General features: G+C 42.1%; 1 protein-coding gene and 1 long non-coding RNA gene across 5 annotated transcripts in view; one reads left to right on the top strand and one right to left on the bottom strand.

Moving 5' to 3' along the window:
• Positions 1–25033, top strand: part of TTC23L (tetratricopeptide repeat domain 23 like) — a 57919-nt gene that overhangs the window by 17803 nt on the left and 15083 nt on the right. For all 4 annotated transcript variants that reach the window (XR_008959195.1, XM_057312189.1, XM_057312190.1 and 1 more), the window contains exons 5-10: positions 6224–6380; positions 7841–7966; positions 10570–10747; positions 12732–12840; positions 23122–23249; positions 23589–23738. Coding sequence is in view for 3 of the 4 variants with exons in the window: in XM_057312189.1 (XP_057168172.1) it covers positions 6224–6380; positions 7841–7966; positions 10570–10747; positions 12732–12840; positions 23122–23249; positions 23589–23738 (848 nt within the window). In the remaining variant the exon portion in view is untranslated. The remainder of the gene's footprint in view (positions 1–6223; positions 6381–7840; positions 7967–10569; positions 10748–12731; positions 12841–23121; positions 23250–23588; positions 23739–25033) is intronic.
• Positions 4154–24299, bottom strand: LOC123001461 (uncharacterized). The gene is made up of 3 exons (XR_006410376.3): positions 24140–24299; positions 23598–23774; positions 4154–11390 (listed from the first exon to the last, which is right to left on the bottom strand). It is a non-coding gene; the product is annotated as an uncharacterized LOC123001461 (long non-coding RNA).

The raw sequence follows: 25033 nt of genomic DNA on the forward strand, positions 1-25033 counted from the left end.
AAGTCCACACTTATAAAAGAACAAGGATAAGATCATTCTTTGCAGCATTGGTTATAACCAGTGTCCCCATCACCAGAGGACTAATAACCCACAGCAGGTTATACACAGCTTCAGAAAGGACAAGAGAAAGTGCCATATACTACTAGGGAAAAGGCTCCTGGCAAAAGAGAATGTACAGCACAATGTGGGGTTTAATATGCCTCATTTTGTGTAAGAAAGAAGGGGAGAGAGAGAGAATCTGTGCTTATATTTACATAAAGAAACGCTGAAGGATACACAAGACAGAATCAAAAACAAGTTACCTAGTGGGACCTTGCAGTGAAGAGGAATAAGAGTGGAAGTGAGACCCCTCAATGTTGACCTTGTCATATAATTTTAACTTTAAAAGCATGGAAATGTATTACTTATTCACAAATAACCTTTAAAAAAAAGACTGTGAAGGGAGAATTGGCAGGACCTGATGTTTGATTTGGGGTTGAGGAGAAGTGAGGCCCAACAATGACCATGAAGGTCAGGCCCCTGCAGGTGCCATAGAGACGTTGGGCAGGAAGGGGAGACGTTGGGCAGGAAGGGGAGTGCACTGGGGAGAGGAGTGGCGGATCCAGCTTTTGGTGATTTTGAATTGCAATAGAGAAATCCACTAGCACGTTTTTACTTGGTGCTGGAAATTTGGGACTAGAACTTGGGAGGACAGACGGGAGTATCGCATGGAGGAATATTTGAGAGCAGAACTGGGGAGGGGAAATGGAGAATTGTAAGCATGGAGGCTGAGGTGGACACGCTAAAGATTGTTAGAACTTCTGGGAGGGAGAGAGAGAAGAAAAGGAAGAAACTGAAAGACAGACCCTCGAAGGGAACAAACGACCCTTGGAAAGGGTTAGCAAAGAAGCAATGAGAGAAGGTTTTTAAAGGAGAACTGAGTTGGTGCAGTGTCATCGGGGCCAAGAGGGGAAGCCAAGCAGCTGAGTGTCTGACTGAGAAACCGTGACTGGGTTTATTAGTAGGAGGTCTTTGGGGGCCTCAGCAGAATTTGTGCAGAGCGGTTGGAGCAGAAGCCAGATCCCAGGCATGAGGGCAGGGAGCGGGGGCCAGGAGGCCAGACGATGTATGCTACTTACCGCTTATTGAAAGGAATGAGGGAAAATAGGGTCACTGGCGAAGGCAGAAAAGTCACATGAAGATAATTTTAGAAGAAAGGAGACTGAGATAGAGTTTAGGCAGTGAGGAAGGAGACTTTCAAGAAAGAGTTAGGAGGTTTTAAGAAATAGAGCAGTTGATGGAACAGGGTTCAGGAGTCAATAACACAAGAGAACCCGAGGCCTTTGCAAAGCAGGTGTAAAGGCTGCTGGTTGGCAAACTCGGGGAAGGGCAGAATTGGGACTCCGGTGCCAGCTGACCCAGTGGTGGCCCGAATGAGCCCAGTGCTCCAGCGGCCAGGCAAGGGCAGCCACAGAACAGGGGCTTTGTCACCTAGTGCCGAACTGCCATCCGAGAGTCCAGGAAGGAGACTACAGTGACACGGACAAGCAGTTTCCTAATCTGTTGCTTATTATTAATGAAGCAGTAAATGAGTCAGCCTGTTATTACTGGGAACTTTCTAGGGATCCCAGGCTCTATTTAAGTATTGCAAAATCCAGAAAAAAGAAGCGTAAGTGACGAACCTTACCTTCTCTGTCCAGTTGGTTGAAAAAAAACAAAACTGCACAGGAATGACAGGGAATGATAAGAACCGGGTGTGATCTGACCCGCGGGAAGCCTCATGCCTGCCAGCAAGGAGGTCGCATTTGAGAATGGAGCCTTTTGCGGAGATTCTGGGAGCAGCTCTATGACAAAGGTCCAGAGTAAGGGCAAATGTAATAAACTGCTTAAGAGAATGGCCCCTGGTGGCAGTAGTGGCAGTAGTAGTAATGATGATGATGACGGCTAGTATTTATTCAAACTCGTTTCTTTCCTATGTGCTAGGCACTAGTTCTGTGTCACAAATTAATCTTTACAACAACCTTCCATTACCACTTTACAGGTGCATAAACTGTGGCACCAGTAGATGAAGTGACTTGCTAAGGCCACAGGTGGGACGCGGCTAAGGCGGGCTCGGGATGTGGGCAGTCTGGCTCTAGGCCCTGCTCTTAATCACTGTCCGCTCGAACTTGTTCAATATGGTTGATGATCAAAAGCGACAGCAGCAGCTCCAAAGACTGGGTATCCCTGAGCAGATTCTCTCCGGCTTGCGTCAGAGTAACAGATGTCAGTGGCGGAATCACATCCCAAACGAAAGCAAAATGATTTGACATGTTTGGTGGACAATGCTGGGGCCCAGTTTCCAGTTCATCGGTAGCTCCCTGTCATTTCTGCATCTCAGGCTTCAGGAGTGGGTCTGACTTTGACCTGTGATTGCTGCACTGTTGGTGCGGGGAGAAGGAGGGTGTCCTTGGCTTGGAAGAAAGGCAAGGAAAGGAAAATGACTTGGTCTCTCAGAGTTGACACTGGAGCTGGGGAGGTGGGGCTTGGGAGTTAGGGAACGAGATCACGGATCTCTGAGCTTCCTCCAGAGAGAGTTAACGTGTGACGTGCATATAAACGTATATGCAGTGTTGTCTTTACATGAAAGAGGGTGTTCTCAAAATTAATAAAATGCAACTCTATTTCAAATGTTCACTGATGCTGATTCATAGTACTCTCTGTTGTCATGAATTTTCTCCTGTAGGAATAGCCACAAAAATATCACATAGTGAGGGGTTTTTTGAAACATCAGAAGAGCTCTTTCATGCTTGAAAAGGTTGGAACACATTATCTAGAGCAGTGATCTCCAAACCCTTGAGAATTAGCTCCCTTAGCACTTCAACAAATTTGAGCAAACTCCATATGTGTGTATTTATTATGAATTATGTACAGTGATATTAATACGTAATACTATAAATATTCATAGGAATAGAAAACAAAACATTTTTAAATAAAGAAATTATTGTCTTTTTTACCATTATGGCATCTTGCATGCTGTAGGGCTACCTGCCCCCCACTTTGGAGACCAGAGTGGATTCTGGGAACAGTAAAGGAGTGACTTTTTTCCTTTAGGGCTGACTTTAAAGTTTAATGAGCCATTTTCTTTCTTTCTTTTTTTTTTTTTTAAAGATTTTATTTATTTATTTGACAGAGATAGAGACAGCCAGCGAGAGAGGGAACACAAGCAGGGGGAGTGGGAGAGGGAGAAGCAGGCTCCCAGCGGAGGAGCCTGATGTGGGGCTCGATCCCAGAACGCCGGGATCACGCCCTGAGCCGGAGGCAGACGCTTAACCGCTGTGCCGCCCAGGTGCCCCGTGATGATCCATTTTCAGTCGAGATCCTAGTTCAATTTGCTCAAGCCCAATGGTCACCAGCTCAGCTTTTTCATCGGAAGGACCACAGTGTGGGGTGTGATAAAGTGGAGATGAGGAACCGTTATAATTCATTAGCTGCTGAGCTTAGAGGAAAAGTGTTCCTCTGGGGCTTTCACAGCCCAGCACTGGGCACTGGGGGGGGGGGGGGGTGGCAGGGCAGACTCAGGACAGCTTTCTCACTTGTTTTCCATTCAGGAGCCCAGAAGCAGCATTGTGCTGATTCAGGGGTGGTTTTCAATGGCTCAGCCGGTTTCACTTTTCTCCTTCCTACAGACAGAAGGAAACCTCTAGATTGGATTCCTGCACTCCTTTCTTTCTTTCTTTCTTTCTTTCTTTTCTTTTCTTTTCTTTTCTTTTCTTTTCTTTTCTTTTCTTTCTTTCAGATTTTTTATTTATTTATTTTGACAGAGAGACAGCCAGTGAGAGAGGGAACATAGCAGGGGAGTGGGAGAGGAAGAAGCAGGCTCATAGCGGAGGAGCCCGATGTAGGACTCGATCCTGGAACGCCGGGATCACTCCCTGAGCTGAAGGCAGACGCTTAACGACTGCGCCACCCAGGCGCCCCCCCTGCACTTCTTTCTGACATACTCTCAAGGGCCCACCTAGTTGTGGGAAACAGCCTATTTGATAAAAAGACTTTCTCAGTTTCCTGTTTTATTTTCTTGGTCTGATGTCCTTGGCAGACTTTTCAGTTGCTGCTCCCTTCCTCAAGACCTATAAAGACTCCCCATTACCCAACAGATCAAATCCAACCTCCTCACTTGGCATCCAAGGCTCCATTTTATTTTATTTTTAAATATTTTATTTATTCATTTGAGAGTGAGAGAGAGCATGAGCCAGTGGGAGAGAGGCAGAGAGGAAGAAGCAGACTCCGTTCTGAGCAGGGAGCCCTACAAGGGGCTGGAGCCCTACACGGGGCTTGATTCCAGGACCCTGGGATCATGACCTGAGCCAAAGGCTGCCACTTAACCAACTGAGCCACCCAGGCGCCTCCAAGACTTCATTTTACTTATTGAATTCATACCTTAGGTGTCTTTACATTTAAACCTCCCCTTCAGTCAGGCTGGTCTCCTTACTGCCCTGACACTCCCACATACCCCATCCCATCCCACCAGTGTGTACACACCCACACACTTTTTGCTTATTCTGTCTTTATGGCCTCAGGCTGTTCACCCCAAGTGGAAACCCCTCCTCATCCTTCTCCATCAGTCAAACTATCTACTCTTCAAAAATAAGATGAGACCTACCTCTTGTATAGAGACTTTACTCAATGCATCTCCAAGTGTGGTCCTTAGACAGCCTGCATCAAGTTATCAGCTAGGATGGTTGTTATAAATGTGAATCCTCCGTTCTCACCTCAGAAGCTGTGCACCACAACTCCTGGAAGCAAGGCCCAGGAATCTGCATCTTAGTAGGGTGTTTATGGTGTGCAGTGCTGTCTGAGGGTGCTGTTACCTGGTAACTTGGGACACAGCCCTCTCTTCTGCCACAGACTCCATTTTTCTCTTGAGGTGAGACCTATGGACAGGCATCTCTGAGTGTTCTACAGTGGGTTCTGGGTCACTTGTAGGCCTCTCCCAGAGAAGCTCTGTTCTCCCTTCCACCTCCCCCCCCAACCCCCACCCTTGTGGCAGCTCATTAAGGAGGTCCTGCACGTCTGGAATGTATGAGGGCTGCAGGCCTCAAGTCTTCAAGCCATCTTTATGGCCATTGACTATACCTGCACTGAAAAACCAGGCTCCAAGGGCCAAAGGTGGAGCAGACTGATGGCTGGGGGTGTGAAGTGAGAATCAGGGGCACAGAGGGTCTGCCTGACAGGAGTGAATATGTTTACCCACCTGCAGAGAGGAGAGCTGAAAAGCACCACCAGCCATGACTGTCTCCAGTAGAGTGGAGAACTCCTAGGATAATGAGCTCTCTGCTGACCTTTCTCTCTTCTCCAGGGTGTGTCTTGTCCCATCAGGGATCCCTAGACATGAGCTAGGTTAGAAGATGAAGAATGAGGTCTAGAAACTGAATGTTGCCAAGTCTACCTCTGTTAACTAACTGGACAGATAGCAGTTCCAGTGGGTGCCCAGGAACCCCAGGCTTTATTTAGAAAACAAGGGGAAACAGCACAAGTTCTGTCTGACCGGAGTTTGGCATTCCCTTTGTCGTCTTAGTGAGGGGCCTCGCTGCATTTAGGAATTGGATTCCATGCCTGCGTGTGTGTGTGTGTGTGTGTGTGTGTGTGTGTGTGTGTACGAGACCAATTAGTATAACCAGCCTCATCTCGGATTGAGAAAAGTCCCCAGATGGAAGTAATTGTATTCATAAGCCCTTGTATTTTTAGAATGCCTTTTCCAGAAAGCTCAAAGCGCAGCACTCTGTGGCATAACCTAGTTTGTTCCTGGACAATCTCCAGGTATTTGGTCAAGGGGCAGCTTCTATAATTATTGTCATTTTACATTTGGAGGATGGAGCAGCTTTGTGGGTTGAAAAGGTCACACGGTGTTAGCGGCAGCACTGGGGACAGGATACGCAGCTTCTGCTCCTGTCTCGATCAGTGATTTCCAAACAGAAATGCTGTGAAGGCTGCATAAGAAGCACTTGTGGAATTAATTAAAAATATAGATTCCTGGACTCCATGTCTCTAGAGATTCCAACTCAGTAGGTTTGGGGCGGGACCCAGGCATCTGTATTCTCTACAAGCATTCCAGATAATTCTGATGCACAGCCAGCTCTGGAAACTCACACTATAGACCATGTGACAACCATACTACCCACCTATTTCCTCCCAGAAATGTCTTTGACTGAAACATGCCTTTTTAATGTTTTTCATCTTGCCACCCACCCTCAAACTTCCCCAGGCCTCCCAGCGCAGGCCAAGAAACATGCCGAGTCCGCCAAGAACACGCTCCTGACCTGGAAGGGAAGCGTGACCTCAAACAAGGAGAAGAAGGACATCCTGGAAGCTCTGGTCATGCTGTACTACACCCTCGGGGTGTCCTGGCTCCTGCAGAACCGATATCCTTCCTTTCCTAGCGGGGTCTGGTGATCGGAGCCAGGGGCCCCTGTGCCTGCTGGATGGGTTGTCTATACAGGAGCGAGGGAGATGGAACCAGGCTTCGCAGCTCTGTTCCAACAGCCACCTTGCCCCCCTCCCCAGGCTTTCATCTCCATCTAGAAAGGTAGGAATGTTCCTCCTCTATCCATTCATATGAACTCTGAGTGGAGCCATGGGAGGGATCTCACTGGTAACACATCCCCAAAAAGTTTTCAGCCTCCGTCCTGCCCTTCATTGAGCACCCGAGAAGATCAGTGTTAGCAGTGAGGACACAGACGATTGTGGTGGGAGGAATGTCAGGAAGAGGGAGAACCGGTAGTAATTTAAAGCACTGTTGGTCCAACGAGACTGCACATGTAATCCCCTGGGGAGCTTTAAAAATTATTGCTGTTTGGGTCCCGCCCCAGAGAGATTGATTTAAGAGGCCTGGGGTGCATCTGTTTATTGAGATTTTTTAAAAGGCCCCCAGGTGATTGTAATAGGCAGCCAGAAACCTCTGATTTAATAGACTCTTGATCATTTTTGTTTTTCTGAAGTGCTGTTGAGAATACTGCCCGTGAAGCTGGAGGCCAAACAAAATAGACAAAAGAAATAGTTCTCTGTGTCCCAGGGGGGACTGTTACTGTGTGAAAGCTTGTGATGTTGACAGCCTTTTGGTACCATCTCTGCTTGAGAACTGTTAAGGGCGTTTCATGTTCGTGAACGATCGTCTACCACAGTCCGAACGATGCAGATATTAGCGTGGCCTCTGCACAAGGGCGACACCCACATTGGTAAAGTGTGCCCTATTAAAAAAAAATTACTCATGAGTCGTCTTTGAGACCATGTGTCCCCGGTCTCTCCTCTTTACACATCCGCCTCTCTCTACTCTTTTGGTCTTGATACGCAACTTGCCAAGACTGATCTGTGGCCTTCCTCTGCTATGCCCTTCGAAGGGGCTGTTGAAAATGTGGGAAGTAGAAGGCTGTTTGGGAACTAAGGGGATTTTCTTTCCTGCTGTTTGCTTCTTGCCTAAAACCTGCTTTGCTTGGACTTTCTAAATGATCCAGAAAGTCCCTTTCAGCAGACTTAGTTCCTCTCTTTCACCATGCGTAGGAACCAACTGGGAAAACTGCACGGCTCTTGTCACACAGTGGACGCCACGGGAAATGTAGCCGGTAGAGTACAGTCTCTGTTCACACCTCCCCATGCTCACCACCCACCCCAGCCCTGGAGTCAGGCTAGCAGCATGGGAAACCCAGGGCTCTTTTCATTTTCTAAAGAATCCTTGATAACGTACACATAAGGAAAATAACACAGGAAAGTGCCCATTTTCAAATTCTGCTTCATTGTCCCAAAAGGCCCTTTTATTTGCTTATCAACTGCTGTCCCTGGGCCGTGGGGGAGTCTGTGTGCCTGGCCTTTTCCTTGACTGTTTCACTGGCAGAGAGGCTTATTTCAACCTGCAGAAGGCAGAGAGAAACATGAAGGAGCTGAAAGAATTATTTAAAGGATGTGTTCGCAAATCCCAAGTCTCGGAGAAAGACCTGACCGTTGCTTTGGGCAGGTAAGATCGGGGCTTTGAGAAGCTTAGGCTTTGTGAATGAGGACTGGAATTACATGATTGTTCTGTGTGCTCTTTATATAAGGGGACAAAAATACTCGGGGCAAAAAACCCCACAGCCTCAAATGATAGTAAAACAGGCTTGTGTTTCCCAAATGCAAGCCCATGGTCTGAACTTTGTGTACGGTGCCCTTTAATCCTAAGACACAGCTGAGGTAGCTGGCACAGTTACGATCTCATTAGACAGAGGGCAGGGAAAGCCAGGCTGAGAGGAATCAAACCATCCACGGTGAAAAGCTTTAAGTGATGGATCCGTGGTCTGAGCTCATGGACTCCTAGCCCTTATGCTGCCTCTCACTTATTCTCAAACTATGTCTTTTTCTCAGTCGCCACCCACATTCGTCATTAAGTATCATATCTTAAAAGACGAGGAAAGAACACTTCATGAAGACCGTTTATAGGAGGCCCATGGAAGCTATGCGTAGCATGTGCATTTTTAAGGAAAGTTCTGTTCCATATGGAAACCAAGTACATGGGATCTGTTCAAGCTGTTTTGCAGTTGAGTTTAGGTATCCTCAGAGAGAGTCATGATATTTACATATGACAGTGGGCCCATCAGATTATCAGACAAAAAGAATAATAAAAGGTTTACTATTCCCTAGATTTTTAAAATATCTTCACATTCTTGAAAGCAATCTGTTTCCAAAACTGTAAGCACTTGGCGTGGTAGGGAAGGTGACGGAAGGGTAAGTAAGAGAAGTACGTGAGTCATGTCTGCCTGCTCTGACCATGAATCTAGAAGTCAAATGGGAAATGGCGGGGCGGTGCTGGCATGCCCAGATCTATATCTGTAAGTCCAGAGGGCCATAAATTAGAGTCTAGTGAATGTCTGCTGCTGTCACATGGGTCAGTGGCTAAAGTTTGTGTGCGTTATGTGAAAGATAGCCTTGCTCGTTTTTCAGAATAAATTCTAGTGCATATTTCATTCATTCATCCTGCAGTAGTTACCTAGTATCTATTTTGTACGTGCAGCGTTCCAAGCGTTGGAACTCTTACTAAGTATAGCTATATCCAAGACACCAGTCCAAGTCCTTCACATTATTTATTTAAGTCAATCTACTACAAGCCTATGAGGTGGCTATTTTTATTTTCATTTCACCGATAAGAAAATTAAGGCACAGAAAGAGTAAGTAACTCAAGGTGACAGAATGGATAAGTAGAGGGGCCCGCACGTAGATGGGGCATCTGAATTCGTAGCTCACCTGCCGTACCACGTCGAGTTATATTTTATGCTGAACAAATATCTAGTAAGGGCAAATCCCTTTTCTCATTTTAAAGGTGGGGAAAATAAAGTGTGATTGTGTAGGCCAGACAACTTGGCTAATATCTCCCCACAAGCTCTTGATGAGAGGCATTTTCATTCTGTAACTTTTGCTGTTATGCTCAAGGGAAATCGTGGTCTGGGCCAGTACTCTGTTGATTGTTAAATCATAACTTGCAGAATGCCTTATCTAAAATCGTTTTATACACACACATATTTTTTCGATTGGAAATACAAAGATGGAAGCAAGAGGTGAGAGGGAGTAATATTGATTGTGTATCCACTATATGTTAAGTGATTTCATGTATAAATTTTAATCTAATCTTTACAACAACCTTGTAATTTAGGTATTCTTAACCTTGTTTTATTTGGAAGGAAATATTGGTTATTGGAGTTTGTCTGTAAAGCCAATAACTTGTGAGAAACACCTTTGAACTACCATGTTCTTCTCCTTGTATCTTACTGTCTCTAGAGGGATAAACCTGAATGGGATGCTATTTTATTCTCATTTTTAAAAATTATATTTTGTTTTAGAAGATTTGAAAATACAGATACAAAGAAGAAAATAAGTTTGAATTTTACCCCCCAAACATAACTGCTATGGACATTTTAGATATAGATATAGATAGATGGATATACATTTTAGTTAGAGATAGGTGGATAGACAGATAGGATAGATATGTCAGGGTCAATTTTAAGTACAGTCCTATCACTTTTTTAAACTTAGCACACTTTTAATTTTTCCCCATATTACTTAGTTTAAAAAGGAAGCATGATTTTTAAAGTCTGAAGTATTTATTGTATCACATGTCATAATTCATTTAACCACTGCCTTTTGGAGGGGATATTTACATTGTTTTCTCTTTCCTCTCTCATTTTTTACTGAGGAGGAATAAACTAAATCAAACAAGACAAAGCAATAACTTTGCATTGGTCTGAAAGAGAGGGAGCTAGAAGTAATAAAATTTTATTTTGATTCTAGAAAGTCTGTGTTTGTGGGTAAATTACCCCACCTTGTGAATTGCTGGAAGCCATTTTTTCCATTTGCTTTTTTATGAAATTAGACTACAGCATGCTATATTAATAGACGTGAATGATAGTCGGTGGAATCTGGTAGGTGAAAGGTTAAAAGGAGTTTGTTTGTAGCAAGACTGGATTTTTTAGCTAGCCACTGAAATGATTGGCCTACGAAGGCCAAATTGTTTTGTTCTTAGAATCGGTTCCTTTTGTGTCTGCACAAGTAAGGGGCCTCTCTGACTTTGCATCTTTGTCCCTCTTCTCATAGAGCCTCCTTGGCCATCCACAGATTGAACCTCGCTCTGGCGTACTTTGAAAAGGCGGTTGGCAATGTTATTGCCACTAAGGGTGATAGGACATTGGACCTGGTCAGTCTATATGAGGAAATTGCTCAGATTGAGCAGCTGAGGAGGAACCATGATCGGGCCATCCAGTACTTGCAGCAGGTTGGTGAGTTGGCTGGAGCCCCAGCCTAGAGGCCGTGTTTGGCCCCAGGCCCTATTCGCAGGGCCAGGGAAGCTTGGGCTTCTCAGAAGTACAAGGGGGTGGGATAGATTTCCTGCCAGATCCACATAAGAGCCCTTCCTCAACCTTAAACAACATGGGCAGAGAACACTGACTCAGGGCAGGTGTATCTACTCTTTGACCTGATCTGAGACCAAATTTCCCCTCCCAGGCCTCCCCTCATCTCTGTGGGTGCTAGGAAGAAGTAACCAAGTGAGTCTACTCCAGGAAAAAAAGCCATAGGGGCAACCAAACTTAAGTCTTTAGCAAACACAAAGGGCTTTTTTTTTTAAATGAAAAAATCATGTTATTTTGGTGTAATGCTGTCATTTGTCCTTTAGTTTAGCTATTTGTATCAATAAGCCTAAACTTAAACTGACAAAAGGGTGTTTCACTTGGACGGAACTGCTTTGACAAATCCCCAGGGGAAAAACAAAACAAAACAGGACGGAATGTTGAGTCTTACAATGAAAACAGTATAGGGCATTTTTACCTATCACGTACTTGAAACTTTCCTTGAAACTGCTTGTTGAATTCACGTTTTCTCTCCTCAAATGAGAACCCGGCTTGTGGCTTCAGGTATCTCTGAAAGTCAAAAGTGGATCAAAATAACTAATTTTCTATATCATAGAAAACGTGCAGTGCAATTCAACGGTAGATGTGAGAACAGTCTGATACTGTAGCAAAGGCATTGCAGGTAATCCCACAATCTAAGTTATTAGTATCATATAATAAAGAACTGTTAGGGAATACTGCTCTGTGAGCAGGGAGTCCACTGCTTACAGAGAAAGCTGTCTGGCTTTTGTGTCCAAGACACTGTGCAAGCAGTGGTCGGATCAGAATAGATAAAACAATGTATAATCAGTGTTTCCCAACAACAACAACAACAATAACAAATAATAGTTAACACTGATGGAATGCTTTTACTATGTGTACTTGAGGGTGTATTCATTTCATCCATGTGATAACCCTATGCCGTGGAGGCATTATTATTATTTTATCTCATTTTACATGTGAGGAAACTGAAACATAAGGAATCATAGCTAATTCAACTGAAGTTGTGTAGCTGACAAGTAGGAGAGCAGGGATTTGAACTTGGAAAATTTGAGCCCCCAGAGCCTGTACTCTTAACAACTCTGAACTGTCTTAGCTCCATAATGTTGTCTGATAATCGCTGGAGCTCCTCGAAATACCTCATGATGTTTGACCCGTGAACTGTGAAGCATGGGTGATTTTTTTCTTGCTCGTGAGTGTGGACCGGGTGTTTTCTCTCTTCTTCCTCCTTCCATTTTAGTACGAATGATAATAGTAAAAAAATCTCCAGTTTTCTCATGCTTATGACATTTCAGGTAGTATACTAGACACTTTACATATTAATTCATTTAATCTTTGCAGCAACTGTTTGCAACAGTCATTTCTGAAATTCCTATTTTAAATTTGAAGAACGTAGTGACTTGCCTGATGTCATAAGTGGCTGAATTGTGATAGGAACCCAGGCGGTATGGCTTTAGGATCCATGCTCGACTCCCCTAGACTTCCTTTGATAATGAACCTTTGAGGGGCTGAGCTGAAGTTGTGATTGTAATTTTGCTATGAAACTTAGTAAGAAATAACAATAGCTAATATTTATTGAGGACTTACTGTGTGATGATACTGTGAATGCCCAGTGCTTTGCATGTACCATCTCATTTAATCTTTTCCAAACCCTAATTGATGGAAGCTGTATATTTCTTCTACATGTGAAGGTGAAGTTACTTGCTCAAGACTCCCAGCTAGGAAGTAGCTGAGACTCAAACTCATCTCTCTTGTAACTCCATGATTAACTATATACAGCTCTCAACTAGCAATTTCATGAGAGCTGTAGAAAATCCTCAGTGAAACACTGTCATTTGGGTACTTACTTGATCATGATTTTCTCTATTCCAGGCCTATTCTATCTGTGTTTCTTTGTTCACTGAAGTCAGCCCCCAAACTGCAGAGGCAAGCGCGTTACTAGCCAAGGCTCATGCCATGTCTGGAGAGGCCCAACACAGGGGTAGGTGGAGGGAGTAGCTTGCAGTTATCATCATTTCCCATGGGAGGGAAGCACACTGGCAATGGTCTATCTATCAATATGGACAGATTATAATCAGCTATTCATGACTGTGATGGAAAAATGAGACTGGACGCCATTTTGTACAAAATCATTTGCACATGAACTCAGGCACAATATCTCCGCAAGTAAGTTGGAACATCAAAACCAATAATATCATCTGATTTCTGTTTCCTTTACTCCTTTAGAATCTCAGCAGAATTCACCTGCATAAAGAGTAGAGAGATCATACACACTATGAATGTGACTTGTGGTATCGGTTGATGAGGAAATCCAGTGATAAAAGACAAAAATATTGGCTTCTCCCCCACTCCTCCATTCTCAACCTCCTTGACTCTTTTCCTCTAGCTGACAAGAGAGAATGTTTGCAGCAGCTAGAATTTTCATGACCTATATTCAAAAGTTGAGGTACTAGGGGTTCTGGAGGAAAACCAAGGCATGAATTCAACCATCAGCAGTAGTCCTTTCTCAGGCAAGGTCATCCTTTGGAAAGTGAGTAGCTTTGGAAGAGACACAAAAGAACTGGTGAGGAAGGACTGCATGCTCTGCTCAGCTGGCTGGATCAGATTAGTGGACGCTAATGGATTCTGTGGCCCATCAAGAGGAATTTGGGATTTGTGCAGAATATGATTTAAACATTTAACAACGTTGATTTTCTCTGCTTATAAAAGGAATCCATTTAGGTGTACATTATTTTCCAGTCATATGTGAAAAGAGAGAGAGAGAGAGGAAGAGTAAGAGAGAAAGAAATAGGGAAAGTTTCACATCCTACTTTTTTCTACTCTTATATTTCCCGAAGCCATTAAACAGTTTTGTTCTGTTTTCAGAAATTATTTCATATTTTGATTATTGTTTTCTTTAGCATAAATGTTCATTGAAGACTTCCTGATTCTGTGTTTTCTAGCTAATCATCTTTCTTCTTTAAAAAATTGTCTTGTTTATTACTCACAGTATTTGCACTCCGTCTATATGTTTGAATTTTTTTTAATAGTCTTCATGGTTATAACACGTTTAGTCTATATGTGAATATGTAAAAATTTTGTTCAAATAAGAAAATTTTATGCTTCTAGAATTGGGAGATTCTAAGGTCACCTTATTCTTTTCGTCTATACTAATTTTTAACTTTAAAGAAGATTTGGATCTTCACCTCCTATCATTCACTAAATTCCAAATGGATCACATTTTAACATCAAAACTGAAAATATAAATTATCCAGAAGGGAATACAACACTGGAATCAAAATTCCTAAAATTCCTAAAATTCCTAAATGGAGGAAAGATGAACTTTCTGAGCACATGAAGTTATACTAGAAAAGAAAAGATTGATAGGTTTAATTATAAAAAGGTCTAAAACTTGTGTCTATCACAAAATACCACAAATAAAATGAAAACAAACAACGTAATCCAAGATGAACAGATAACTCGAAGAGGCCTTTACTTACTAAAAAAAAAAAAAAAATTATAGTTAACTTTCTCAGAAAGAACTATCAATGTCCATATGATATCACTGGGTAATTCTACTCAACATTTAAAGAAGGATTAACACCCATCCTACGTAATCTTTTCTGGAAAATTGAAGAGGAGGGAACATTTCCCAACTCATTTTATGAGGCTAGCAGTACCCTGATACCAAAACTGGGCAAAGACATTACAAGAAAAAAACAAATCACAACTATAAAACAATACATGCACATAAATGCAAAAAGTCCTCAAGAAAATATATAGCAACGCATAAAAAAGAATAATACACCATGATCAAGTGGAGCTTTTTTCTTGAGACTGTTGGGCTGGTTCAGCATTTAAGCCTGAATGAATGTACTCTACCATATCAACAGTCCAAAGATGAAAAGCACATCATCTTATCAACTGATGCAGAAGAAGCATGTGACAATATGCAACATCCTTTCATGATGGAAGGGGAACTTCCTCAATCTGATAAAAGCCATGTGCAAAAAAGACTACAGCTAACACCAAGCTTAATGGTTAAAGAGTGAGTTTTTTGCTCTTAAGATCAGGAAGAAGACCAGGATGTCCATTCTCACTTCTTTTAGTCAGCATACTCACTGGAAGTCATAGCCAATGCAGTAGGCAAGAAAAAGACATACAGCCTGATTGATCTTATTTTTAAGTTTATCTCTACACCCAGTGTGGGGCTTGAACTCATGACCCCAAGATCAGGAGTCACACGCTCTACTGACTGAGCCCGGCAGGCGCCCCTGAGACATATAGCTTAAAAGAAATAAAATGGTCCTCATTTGCAACAATACAGCTGTTGCTGTCGAAAATTCCAAAAAATTACAGAACTAATAACTGCGTTTAAGGTTAGCAAGATCACCGAATATAAGGTCAGCACACAAAACCCAGAAATATTTCTATAAGCAATGTGCAACTGGAAACTGAAATTTTTAGAAATACTACTCACCGTAGCCACCTCCTCCCAAATGGAGCACTTAGGTGTAAATCTAACAGAATGTGTACAGTATCTGGGTGCTAAAAACTACAAAAGTCTCGTCAAAGAAATCAGAGCTGACCGAAATACATGGAGAGATAATGTATTCATAGATTGGATGACACACAGTAAAGTTGTCACATCTATAAAAATTGATGTATTGATTTAACACAAATTGACATCAAAATCCCAGCAGGAGTTTTTGTAAATATAGACAAGCTGACTCTAAAATTTATATAGAAATGCAAAGAAATTAGAACAGCTGAAACAATTTTGAAAAATAATATAATTGGAGGAATCATACTACCTGATTTAAGATTTATTTTAAAGCAACAGTAATCAAGAGAGTTTGGTATTGATGAAGGGACAGAGTTCAGAGTCACTGAAACACAATAGAGTTCAGAAATAGACTTGTATCATTATGGCCAACTTTTGACAAAGATGCTAAGATAGTTCAGTTTGGAAATAATAGTCTTTTCAATAATAGTCTTGGAACAGTTGGAACAATGGTATTCATGTGCCAAAAGAAAAAAGAAAAAAAAACCCACTTTCATAAGCATACTCAAACATTAACTCAAAATGGATCATTGTCCTAAATGTAAGAGCTAAAATTTACATTTAATTTTACAATAGAAAAATAAGGGGAAAAAATAAGACCGAGCATTACATAAAGAAAACAAATGGCCAATAATCACATGAGAAAGTTTCAATCATAGTAATAATGAGAAATATAGAAGAGCAAGGATACCAAGTTTCTATCTGATTGTCAACTTTGCAAAAAATGATAGCATTTAGGATTGATGAGAGCAATTTGATACAAACTCAAGTATAATTTGACAGAATGTTACACTTCTTAAAACTATATGTATCTTTAAAATCAAATTTTTACCCATCCTCTGTAAAAATTTTTTAAATATGAAAATCTCTAGCATTTGCCCGATTGTGAGAAAACAGGTCTGCTCATTCATAGACAGTAGGAGTGATAGTATCAATTGATATGAAATTTGCAAAACAACCTGATAATACCTAGTAAAATCAAACGGAAACATGTATAAGGATGTTCACTGTGACACTGTTTGTAATTATAAAAAAATTGGAAACAATCTTAATGTTTATCAATTAGTGAAAGGAATATTTGGTATATTAATGAGGTGGAATTCTTCTTTTTTTTTTTTTAAAGATTTTATTTATTTATTTGACAGAGATAGAGACAGCCAGCGAGAGAGGGAACACAAGCAGGGGGAGTGGGAGAGGAAGAAGCAGGCTCATAGCGGAGGAGCCTGATATGGGGCTCGATCCCACAATGCTGGGATCACGCCCTGAGCCGAAGGCAGACGCTTAACCGCTGTGCCACCCAGGCGCCCCTAATGAGGTGGAATTCTGTGGTCTTTAAAAGGATTAGACTTTATAAATAGAAAGGGTTAAAAACAACAGTATTAAGGAGAAAATACGTTCCATTTTTAGGACATAAAAATACTATTTTTTGTAGTTACGCATTTGTGTGTGTGTGTGTGTGAACAAATGAACTGCAGAGTAGGTGAAACTGCATCAAACTGTACATCGCAATATAAACACAGGTAGACACTCCTGGCTCTGTCTTTGTGATGAGGTCTGTGAATCCTTTCAACACACACACACACATCAAATTGAATAAAATGGTCGAAAACAATCATTCGAGGGCACTGAAAATAAATAAGCAGACAACAAATTGCAAAGCATTCTTGAAAAACTGCTAGAGCTCTGGGTACAGAGAGAGCCTTTTTGGCCTTTTTGCCTGAGGCTGCTCCCGCCAAGAGCAATTTGATGAGAGTTGGGCCAAGAGAACCAGCAGCTTTGTGGCAGAGGCATCGGACTCAATTCAGAGCAGGCCACACAAGCCCCAGCCCAGTGGGAAACGACGTACACGTGCAGGGAAGATGTGGAAAATAATAAGCAAAGAAGACTTGAAATGCAGCAGAGCTTGGAATGCACACCCCAATCTGCATACAGATTGATCGATAGAGGATGGAAGACATACGCTCTAAAGGTTTTTGAGGACAACCTCTTTCCAAGTCAGTCATTTGGGTCAACACTAAGCTATGCAGGCAGAGGGGTAATCCCAGGAGCCCAGGCCAAAATTTTAAAAAATAAGCATTGAAACCCAAGCAAAGTTTACTTTAGGTCTCTAGTCTGGCATGTGGGAGCTTGGAAGCTATCGCTCCATCCTAACAACAAGTGAAAAGCTCAACAAACTGGAAAATCAACCACTCTTCTTTGATCTGGCAGAGAAATGAGGTCACAGGGCAAACCGCTGCCCCTGAAACTGGAGAGACAGATGAATCCAGAGAACCACAGTTCGCCTGAGCCGGTACCTATCTCTACAGGAACCAGTACTGGGGTAGGAATACCTGACCTGTAACTGATACATTTCTGGAAACTCAGTGTGGACAAGACGGAGAGTTAAAAATTCCAAGTACCCTGTCATGGGGGTGAGGTTTCCACACTTTGAAGAAATTTACCTCCAGCAGCTTGACCAGGTTCTCAAACTGAAAATGGAGAAAAATGCCCCCTTGCTGCCAGCAGGGAGAGGGGAAAAGTAACCAATTAAAAATATGCCAGAGCTTTCTGCTAAACAAGGCCTGTCCTCCAGACACTCTTTTACCAGAGCCTAAACTATTGGGGGTTTTTTCAGAGGCTAATCAGCCTGGGGAAAGGAAATAACCAACTTCAGCCCACTCTAGCCATCCTGTCCCACCTAAAGCAGAAAGGGACTGCGAGGCACTTGTGAAGTTCGCAGTTCAGAGGCACAGGCTCCTAAAAGAGTTAATCATAGAATTATAGAGTGCTTTCTCCCCCCCCCCCCGAACCCCACATCTTACCACCAATTACTAGAGGCCTATTTAGAACAGTTTGTTTTATCCAGTACATCATGTTTATCAAGAACAATTATAAGTCATAGTAAAAGGCAAAACAAAACAAAACAAAAATCAAAACAAAAAAACAAACCTAAGAAACCACACAGTCTGAAGAGACACAGCGAGCATCAGAACCAGAATCAGATATAGTAGGGATATTTGAATGATCAGACTGGGAATTTAAAACAATTATGTGATATCCAAGGGCAGGAGATAGACGTCCCAGCTCAAGGTTAGTGAGAGGGACTTCACCCTTCTTCTACCTTTTTTTTTTTTTTTTTTTAATTCTGTTTGAGCCCTCAGTGGATAGAATGATGCCTACTCACACTGGTGAGGGCAGATCTTCTTGACTCAGTCCACCGACTCAGATGCTAATTTCTCTTGGAGACACCCTCACTGATGCACTCCAGAAGTAATGTTTTATCAGCTATTTGGGCATCTCCTAGCACGGTCAAGTTGACACAAAATTAAACATGACAAGTCCACTCCTTGTCAGCTTGATCCTTACATGCATCTCCTCAAACATACTTAACCTCCAAATAGAGATAGAATTGTGCCTAATATGGTATAACTACCCTGGGTACAACTGGAAATGTACTAGTCCCTTTCCCAGAAGAGATAAAGTCCTTAGTGATGTTTACTCTTCTGATATTCCATAACTTGAAAACTATGATGTAAAACTAACAATACTTAAATACTGATACGACATCAGCATGTCTTCTGTTACGTGGAAAGGGAGTAAAAGAAGAAAAATAAGATATTTGCGTAATATGCGCATAAGTACACATAGGCGTGTTCATAACAAAATGAGGAAGTACTCATGACTTACAGTCCTCAGTTCTGTAAGTGGTCATGTGGTCGTAACTGCTGTACCTACCTTTTCCTACGACCCATTCTGTATTCCCTTTGCCTTTAACAAGCACCTCACCTGGTAATGGTTATCTTCGTGGGATGACCGAAACCTTCATTTCTGAAGGTTCTGGCCCATTACTAATCCTGCCTGGATTGGGATGTTGTAATGTTCTATTGACCTTAATCACAGGGCATAGTGATACTATGAGGTGCCATCTTAGAACTACTAGATGGAATCTTCTGTGTTCCAGACAGGTGTTTTCTTACCTCTGCTATAGAAGAGTGGTTCAGTTTCCCCTTAGTAGTCAGACTCAGTCATAGGAACTCCTTTTCCTTGATTCAGGGCATGAGGAGCCCAAAGAGGCCGGCTGGCAGCCTTCACTTCCAGTTCAGTGGAATCATTGTTGTATCTCCTGGGGGAAGCATTCCTCCCTCTGGAACTAAGATTTCTAGGCCAGTTCCCATCGAGTTGTGGGAACAGGAAGCAAACATTTTGCTAGCGGGTCACTAGGGGTAGTACTGAGTGGTACTACTTATATGTCCACCCCTTGATTCTAGACTTGTGAATCCTGGCTATTGGAGAAATAGCACCATATGTTGGATGCTGATCCAGAGTATATACAGCCTTCCGGAGAACTCAAGCCTTGCAAAGTATTGCCCCCTAGCTGGCACCATAACTGTCTGCAAAAGACCATTCCACCAGTCTGTCAAGCCAGCTGCTTCAGTATGGTGGGGAACATGGTAAGACCAGTGAATTCCATGAGCATGGGCTCATTACTGTACTTTTGCTGTGAAGCGGGTTCCTTGATCCAAAGCAATGCTGTGTGGAATACCGTGGTGGTGGGTGAAGCCTTCTGTAGGTCTACAGGTGGTGGTTTTGGTAGAAGCATTGCATGCAGGGAAGGCAAATTTATATCCAGAGTAGATTTCATCCCTCTTAAGGACAAAATGCTGCCTTTTCCATGAAGAAAATGGTTCAGCGTCATCAGCTTGCTACCAGGTAGCTGGCTAATCACCCCAGGTAATGGTGCCAGATTAGGGGCTCAGTGTTGCTGTCCGCTGCTTGCAGATTGGGTACTCAGCCATTGCTTTGGCAAGGGAAAGTCTTTGTTGTCGAGCTCACTCCTGGTATCAAAATCTGTATTGGTTCTCCAGAGAAATATAACCAATAAGAGTGAAGGGACTACTGGTAAGTCTCAGACTGCAAAGGCCCAAGAACTGGGAGCTTCAATAATTGAGGGCAAGAGAAGATGGATTTCTAGCTCAAGAAGAAAATGTACCTTCCTTTGCCTTTTTTTTTTTTTTTTTGAGCTTGGTGAGGACAGATCTTTACTCAGTATACTGATTCAGTTGTTCATCTCTTCAGAAACACCTTCACAGACACACCCAGAAATTGTTTTATCAGCTGTCTGGGCATCCCTTAGCCCAGTCTAGTTGACACTTAAAATTAACCGTCACAAATGCTCTATGTGGGCAAGGTTATATGGGAAATCTCTGTACCTTCCATTCCGGTTTTTTTTTTTTTTTTGGCTTTTTTTTTTTTGTAAATCAAAACTGCTTTAAAAAATAAAGTCTGTTTTAAAGAAATCAGGGGCTCCTGGGTGGCACAGCGGTTAGGCGTCTGCCTTCGGCTCAGGGCGTGATCCCGGCGTTATGGGATCGAGCCCCACATCAGGCTCCTCCGCAATGAGCCTGCTTCTTCCTCTCCCACTCCCCCTGCCTGTGTTCCCTCTCTCGCTGGCTGTCTCTATCTCTGTCAAATAAATAAATAAAATCTTAAAAAATAAAAAAAATAAAAAATAAAGAAATAAATCAAACACCTGAGCAAAGACATTAACATTCAGACACCATAGGAAGAGACAGACTCTGTAGTTTAAGTCTAGGCAATTCACTAAAACAAAACAAAACAAAAAACAAAAACTCACAAAAATATATCAGAATGTGTAGTTGCTACTGTGTAATGTCTAAAATGTACAGTTTTCAACAAAAGAGAAATATACAAAGAACCAACCCGTGGCTTATACTCAGAAAAAGAGTAGTCAATAGATATTGACTCTAAGTGGGTACATGTTGGATTTAGCAAAGACTTCAGAGCAGCTATCATAAATATCTTCAAAGAATTAAAGGAAACTGTCCAAAGAATTAAAAGAAACAATGAAAGTAGGAAGTCTCAATAGAGAAATATAAACTATTTAAGAAAAAAACAACCAAATGGAAATTCTTGAGTTGTAATATACAGTAACTGAATGAACATTCATTAAGGTTCGAGATGGCAGGGGAGAGAATGAGATAGCTCAAAGGTACGGCGCTGGAGATGATCTCCGAAGAGCAGAAAAAAAGGAATTGAAAATGAACAAAGCATAAGAGATCTGTGGGACAACGCCTGGGGTACCAACATACATGTCATAGGAGCTCCAGAAGGGCAGAAGACAGAATGAGGCATCAAATTATCCAAAGAAATAATGGCCCCAAACTTCCCAAGTTTGTTATCTACAGATCCGAAATTCTCAATGCCAAGTAAAATAAGCACAAAGAGAACCATAACTAGGCACATAGTCAAATTGCTGAATGACAAAAAAAAATCTTGAAAGCAGTGGTGGAAAAACAGCTCTGTGCAGGGAAACAACAATATGATTAATGGCTGATTTTCCATCAGAATAATGGAGGCTAGAATGTAGTGGAAAAACATATTCAAAGTATTGGAATAAAATTCAACTAAGAATGTATATTCAGGAAACTACCCTTTGAAAATGAAGGTGAGGGGTGCCTTACTGGCTCAGTCAGAAGAGCATGTGACTCTTGGTCTCGGGGTTGTGAGTTCGAGCCCCACATGGGTGTAGAGATTGCATAAATAAATAATACTTCTAAAAAAATGAAGGTGAGATAGACATTTCCTAATAAACAAGATTCGTTGGTAGCAGTCTTGACCTAAAATAAATACTAAACGAAGCCCTTAGGCAGAAAGAAAATGGGAGCACATGGTAACCCAAATCTACAGAAAGGAATGAAGAGACTTGACTGATATGTGGGTAATAGGCTATATACACAAACACAGACATTCATCAGCTTGTGAATGGTAAACAAAATGTGTATGTACTCAGCAGGAGGACTAAAGTACTCATTCATGCAAGAGTGTAGATGGACCTCAAAAACAGCATGATGCATGAAGGAATCACAAAAGACTACACGTCGTATGAATCCAATTACATGAGATTTCTAGAAGAGGCAAAAACAGAGATAAAACAAAGATCAGTGATTGCCTGAGACGGGATGAGAGCAGGCATTGATTGCAACCAGCCATGAAGAAACTTTGGGGGTGATGGATATCTTCTAAAACTGGATTTTGATCATGATTACATAACTATAAATTTACTAAAACTTCATCAGACTGTGTAATTACAATGGTTGAATGTGTGGTATGCCAATTATACCTTAATACAGTGGTAAAAAATGTTAACAGTGCCTGTTTCTGAGTAGTGTGTGTGGAGATAATTGTCATTTTCTTTTTGCTTCTATTGCATTTTCTAGACTGATCACATAAACATCTATTATGTTTGGAATAAAAGACAACATTAAAAGTAAATTTTTAAACAATAACAACTCTATTTAAATACTTTAGAAACAAAAACTCTCCCTCTACACACACACACACACACACACACACACACACACACACACACACCCCTAGCAGGAATCCCAGTAAACAATACTCTCTATCAGAGTTTAATTTAGCTAAATATGTAGTCTTACATTACACTTGGGAGTTGAATATGGTAGTTATTTGGGGTGTTAGGATAGGCTGTTCAGGCATGGCTTTCTTTTTCTACAGAAAAATCCATACCTTCCATCAACAGAATAAAATTATATCAACTGATGCCATCAAATTAAATCTCAGACTTTTTGAGGGTCTGATGAGACCTGGAATGAGAACAGGCAATGCCTTTGAGTATGAAATGTCTCATTGAGCCAAAGCTGTATTAGCTGCTCGTACAGGCTCGTGGCCCGCCTTAAATGTTCCCCTTTTTTGCAGATGCTGTTGAGATATATTTTATAAAAAGTATCAATGCATATCAAGCAACACTGGGCCCAACAGATTATGAAACCCTGACAACCATTGAAGAATTCTGCAAATGGCTTGTCCAAAACGGGGAAAAACAGGTAAATCTGAACAAGCAAATCCAACAAGGGGCAGTAGGATCTTGGGCAAGATCCTTAGCTTTTATTAGTGTCCATTCCTTCATCTGGAAAAGAGATGTTATGGTTCCTTTCTCAGAGAGTAGTCATGCATGACTTAACTGCTATTATTAAACGTAACATTGAACTGTTAACTCTTCACAGAAACACGGTACTTGGGTGACAAGGTCACAACGGCCTGACCCTGGTGGGTTACGTCAGTGTGGCGTAGAACGCCTCCTCCATAGAGCTAATGGACTAGAACTGGCGTGGGCCCTCAGAATTGCCAGGATAATTATAAAACACTTTTCTTTAATTCCCTAGGAGGCTTACCGACTGCTGAAGGCCGCGCTGAAGTCTCAGGTCATCAGCTATGGTGACTGCAGTGAAAAGGTGGCCGAAACGTTTTATAACATGGGCAGGATCTGCTTTGCCAAAGGAGAGCTCAGAAAGGCAATTCAGCTGTTAAGGAAGGTGAACGCTGGCTGCTTTTTACGTTTTCTCCCGGGCCTGTAAGCACAATGTGAGGAGTGATGTGTCTGGGGTGTGTGTGTGTGTGTGTGTGTGTGTGTATTTTCCCTTTCTTTCCCAACCCTCCCCTCCCTTCTCCTTCCCTTCACCTCCCTTTCTTTCTTTTCTTCTTTTTTCCTTCCTTTTCTATTCCTTTTTATTTTTTAAGTAAAGCGAAATTTCGCTTTCTTAGATGTGCTAAGAGAGAACATGATACAGAAACTTCTGTTGTGTCTATGCCTGGACCAGAGTCTTAAAACAGTAACACCCCAGTGTTGGAACCTAGGTCTGGCGGCGGCAGAATATCAGGAAAGCCCTCAAGGTTGGGCGGAATCAGGAACACCTTGTATAAAAACCATTCTTACCCAAATACCGATTCCCCTTCTGGGAGGCTCAGACGACCCTGGACGTTTGTGTCTTGTAGTAGGATCTGGCCAGAGATGTGACCAAACTGTGGTTCAGCTAGTCAGAATACTGACAGACCAAGGCTAAAGACATGGTGAGATCGGTAGGGATGTCTCTACATAAAATCTAAATTGGTTCAAGGTCAGAGGAAAAGTTGGTAAAGACCAATCAATACTCATGTGAGCAAAGGGTGGACATTGTACAAACATCACGGCTGGAGAGATTTTATCTCATTTCAGGTTAACTAAACAGAATCAGAAAATATGTTATTAAGGGGGCTGGATCTTCGCTATCGGCTTTTATCCTTAGGGCTTTAGACCCCAGTTCAGTGTCCCAGCCCGGAAAGGCGGGGAGGCGTAGAAGGGCATGCTGACGGTAAGGCTCTTGTTTTGAGGTTCGAACACCTTCCTCATGCTGGGGATCCACCGTGCGTGGGATGCTGGCAAGGAAGTTTCTGAATTAGCCGATGTTAATAGATGCTGTTCTGGGGACTGGAAACTACTCCTGGAGCTGAAAGGAAGGCAAGAGACCTCAGCAGAAGTTGATGCTGTGAGGAAACCCCTTTGGCAGACAGAGTAGAGCATAAAGGGGCTGACACTTTTGGCTAACCTTTTTTTCTTGGCCAGCCCAGTTTTCTTGTAAAAGGAATCACAGTTCAATGTAGTTGGGCGGAGGTGAGAAGATAGAGAAAAGACAAACCTTAAAAATTACAGACTTGCGCTGGAATAATTTTTATTTGCATACGATAAACCGCACACATTTTGAGGTATACAGGTTGATCAGTTTTAACATCTTGACCTGTGAAACCATGACCACCATCAAGGTCATGAATATATATCAGTCACCCCCAAAAG

Source organism: Ursus arctos, unplaced genomic scaffold (genome assembly GCF_023065955.2).
Source record: "Ursus arctos isolate Adak ecotype North America unplaced genomic scaffold, UrsArc2.0 scaffold_15, whole genome shotgun sequence".
Taxonomy (NCBI): domain Eukaryota; kingdom Metazoa; phylum Chordata; class Mammalia; order Carnivora; family Ursidae; genus Ursus; species Ursus arctos.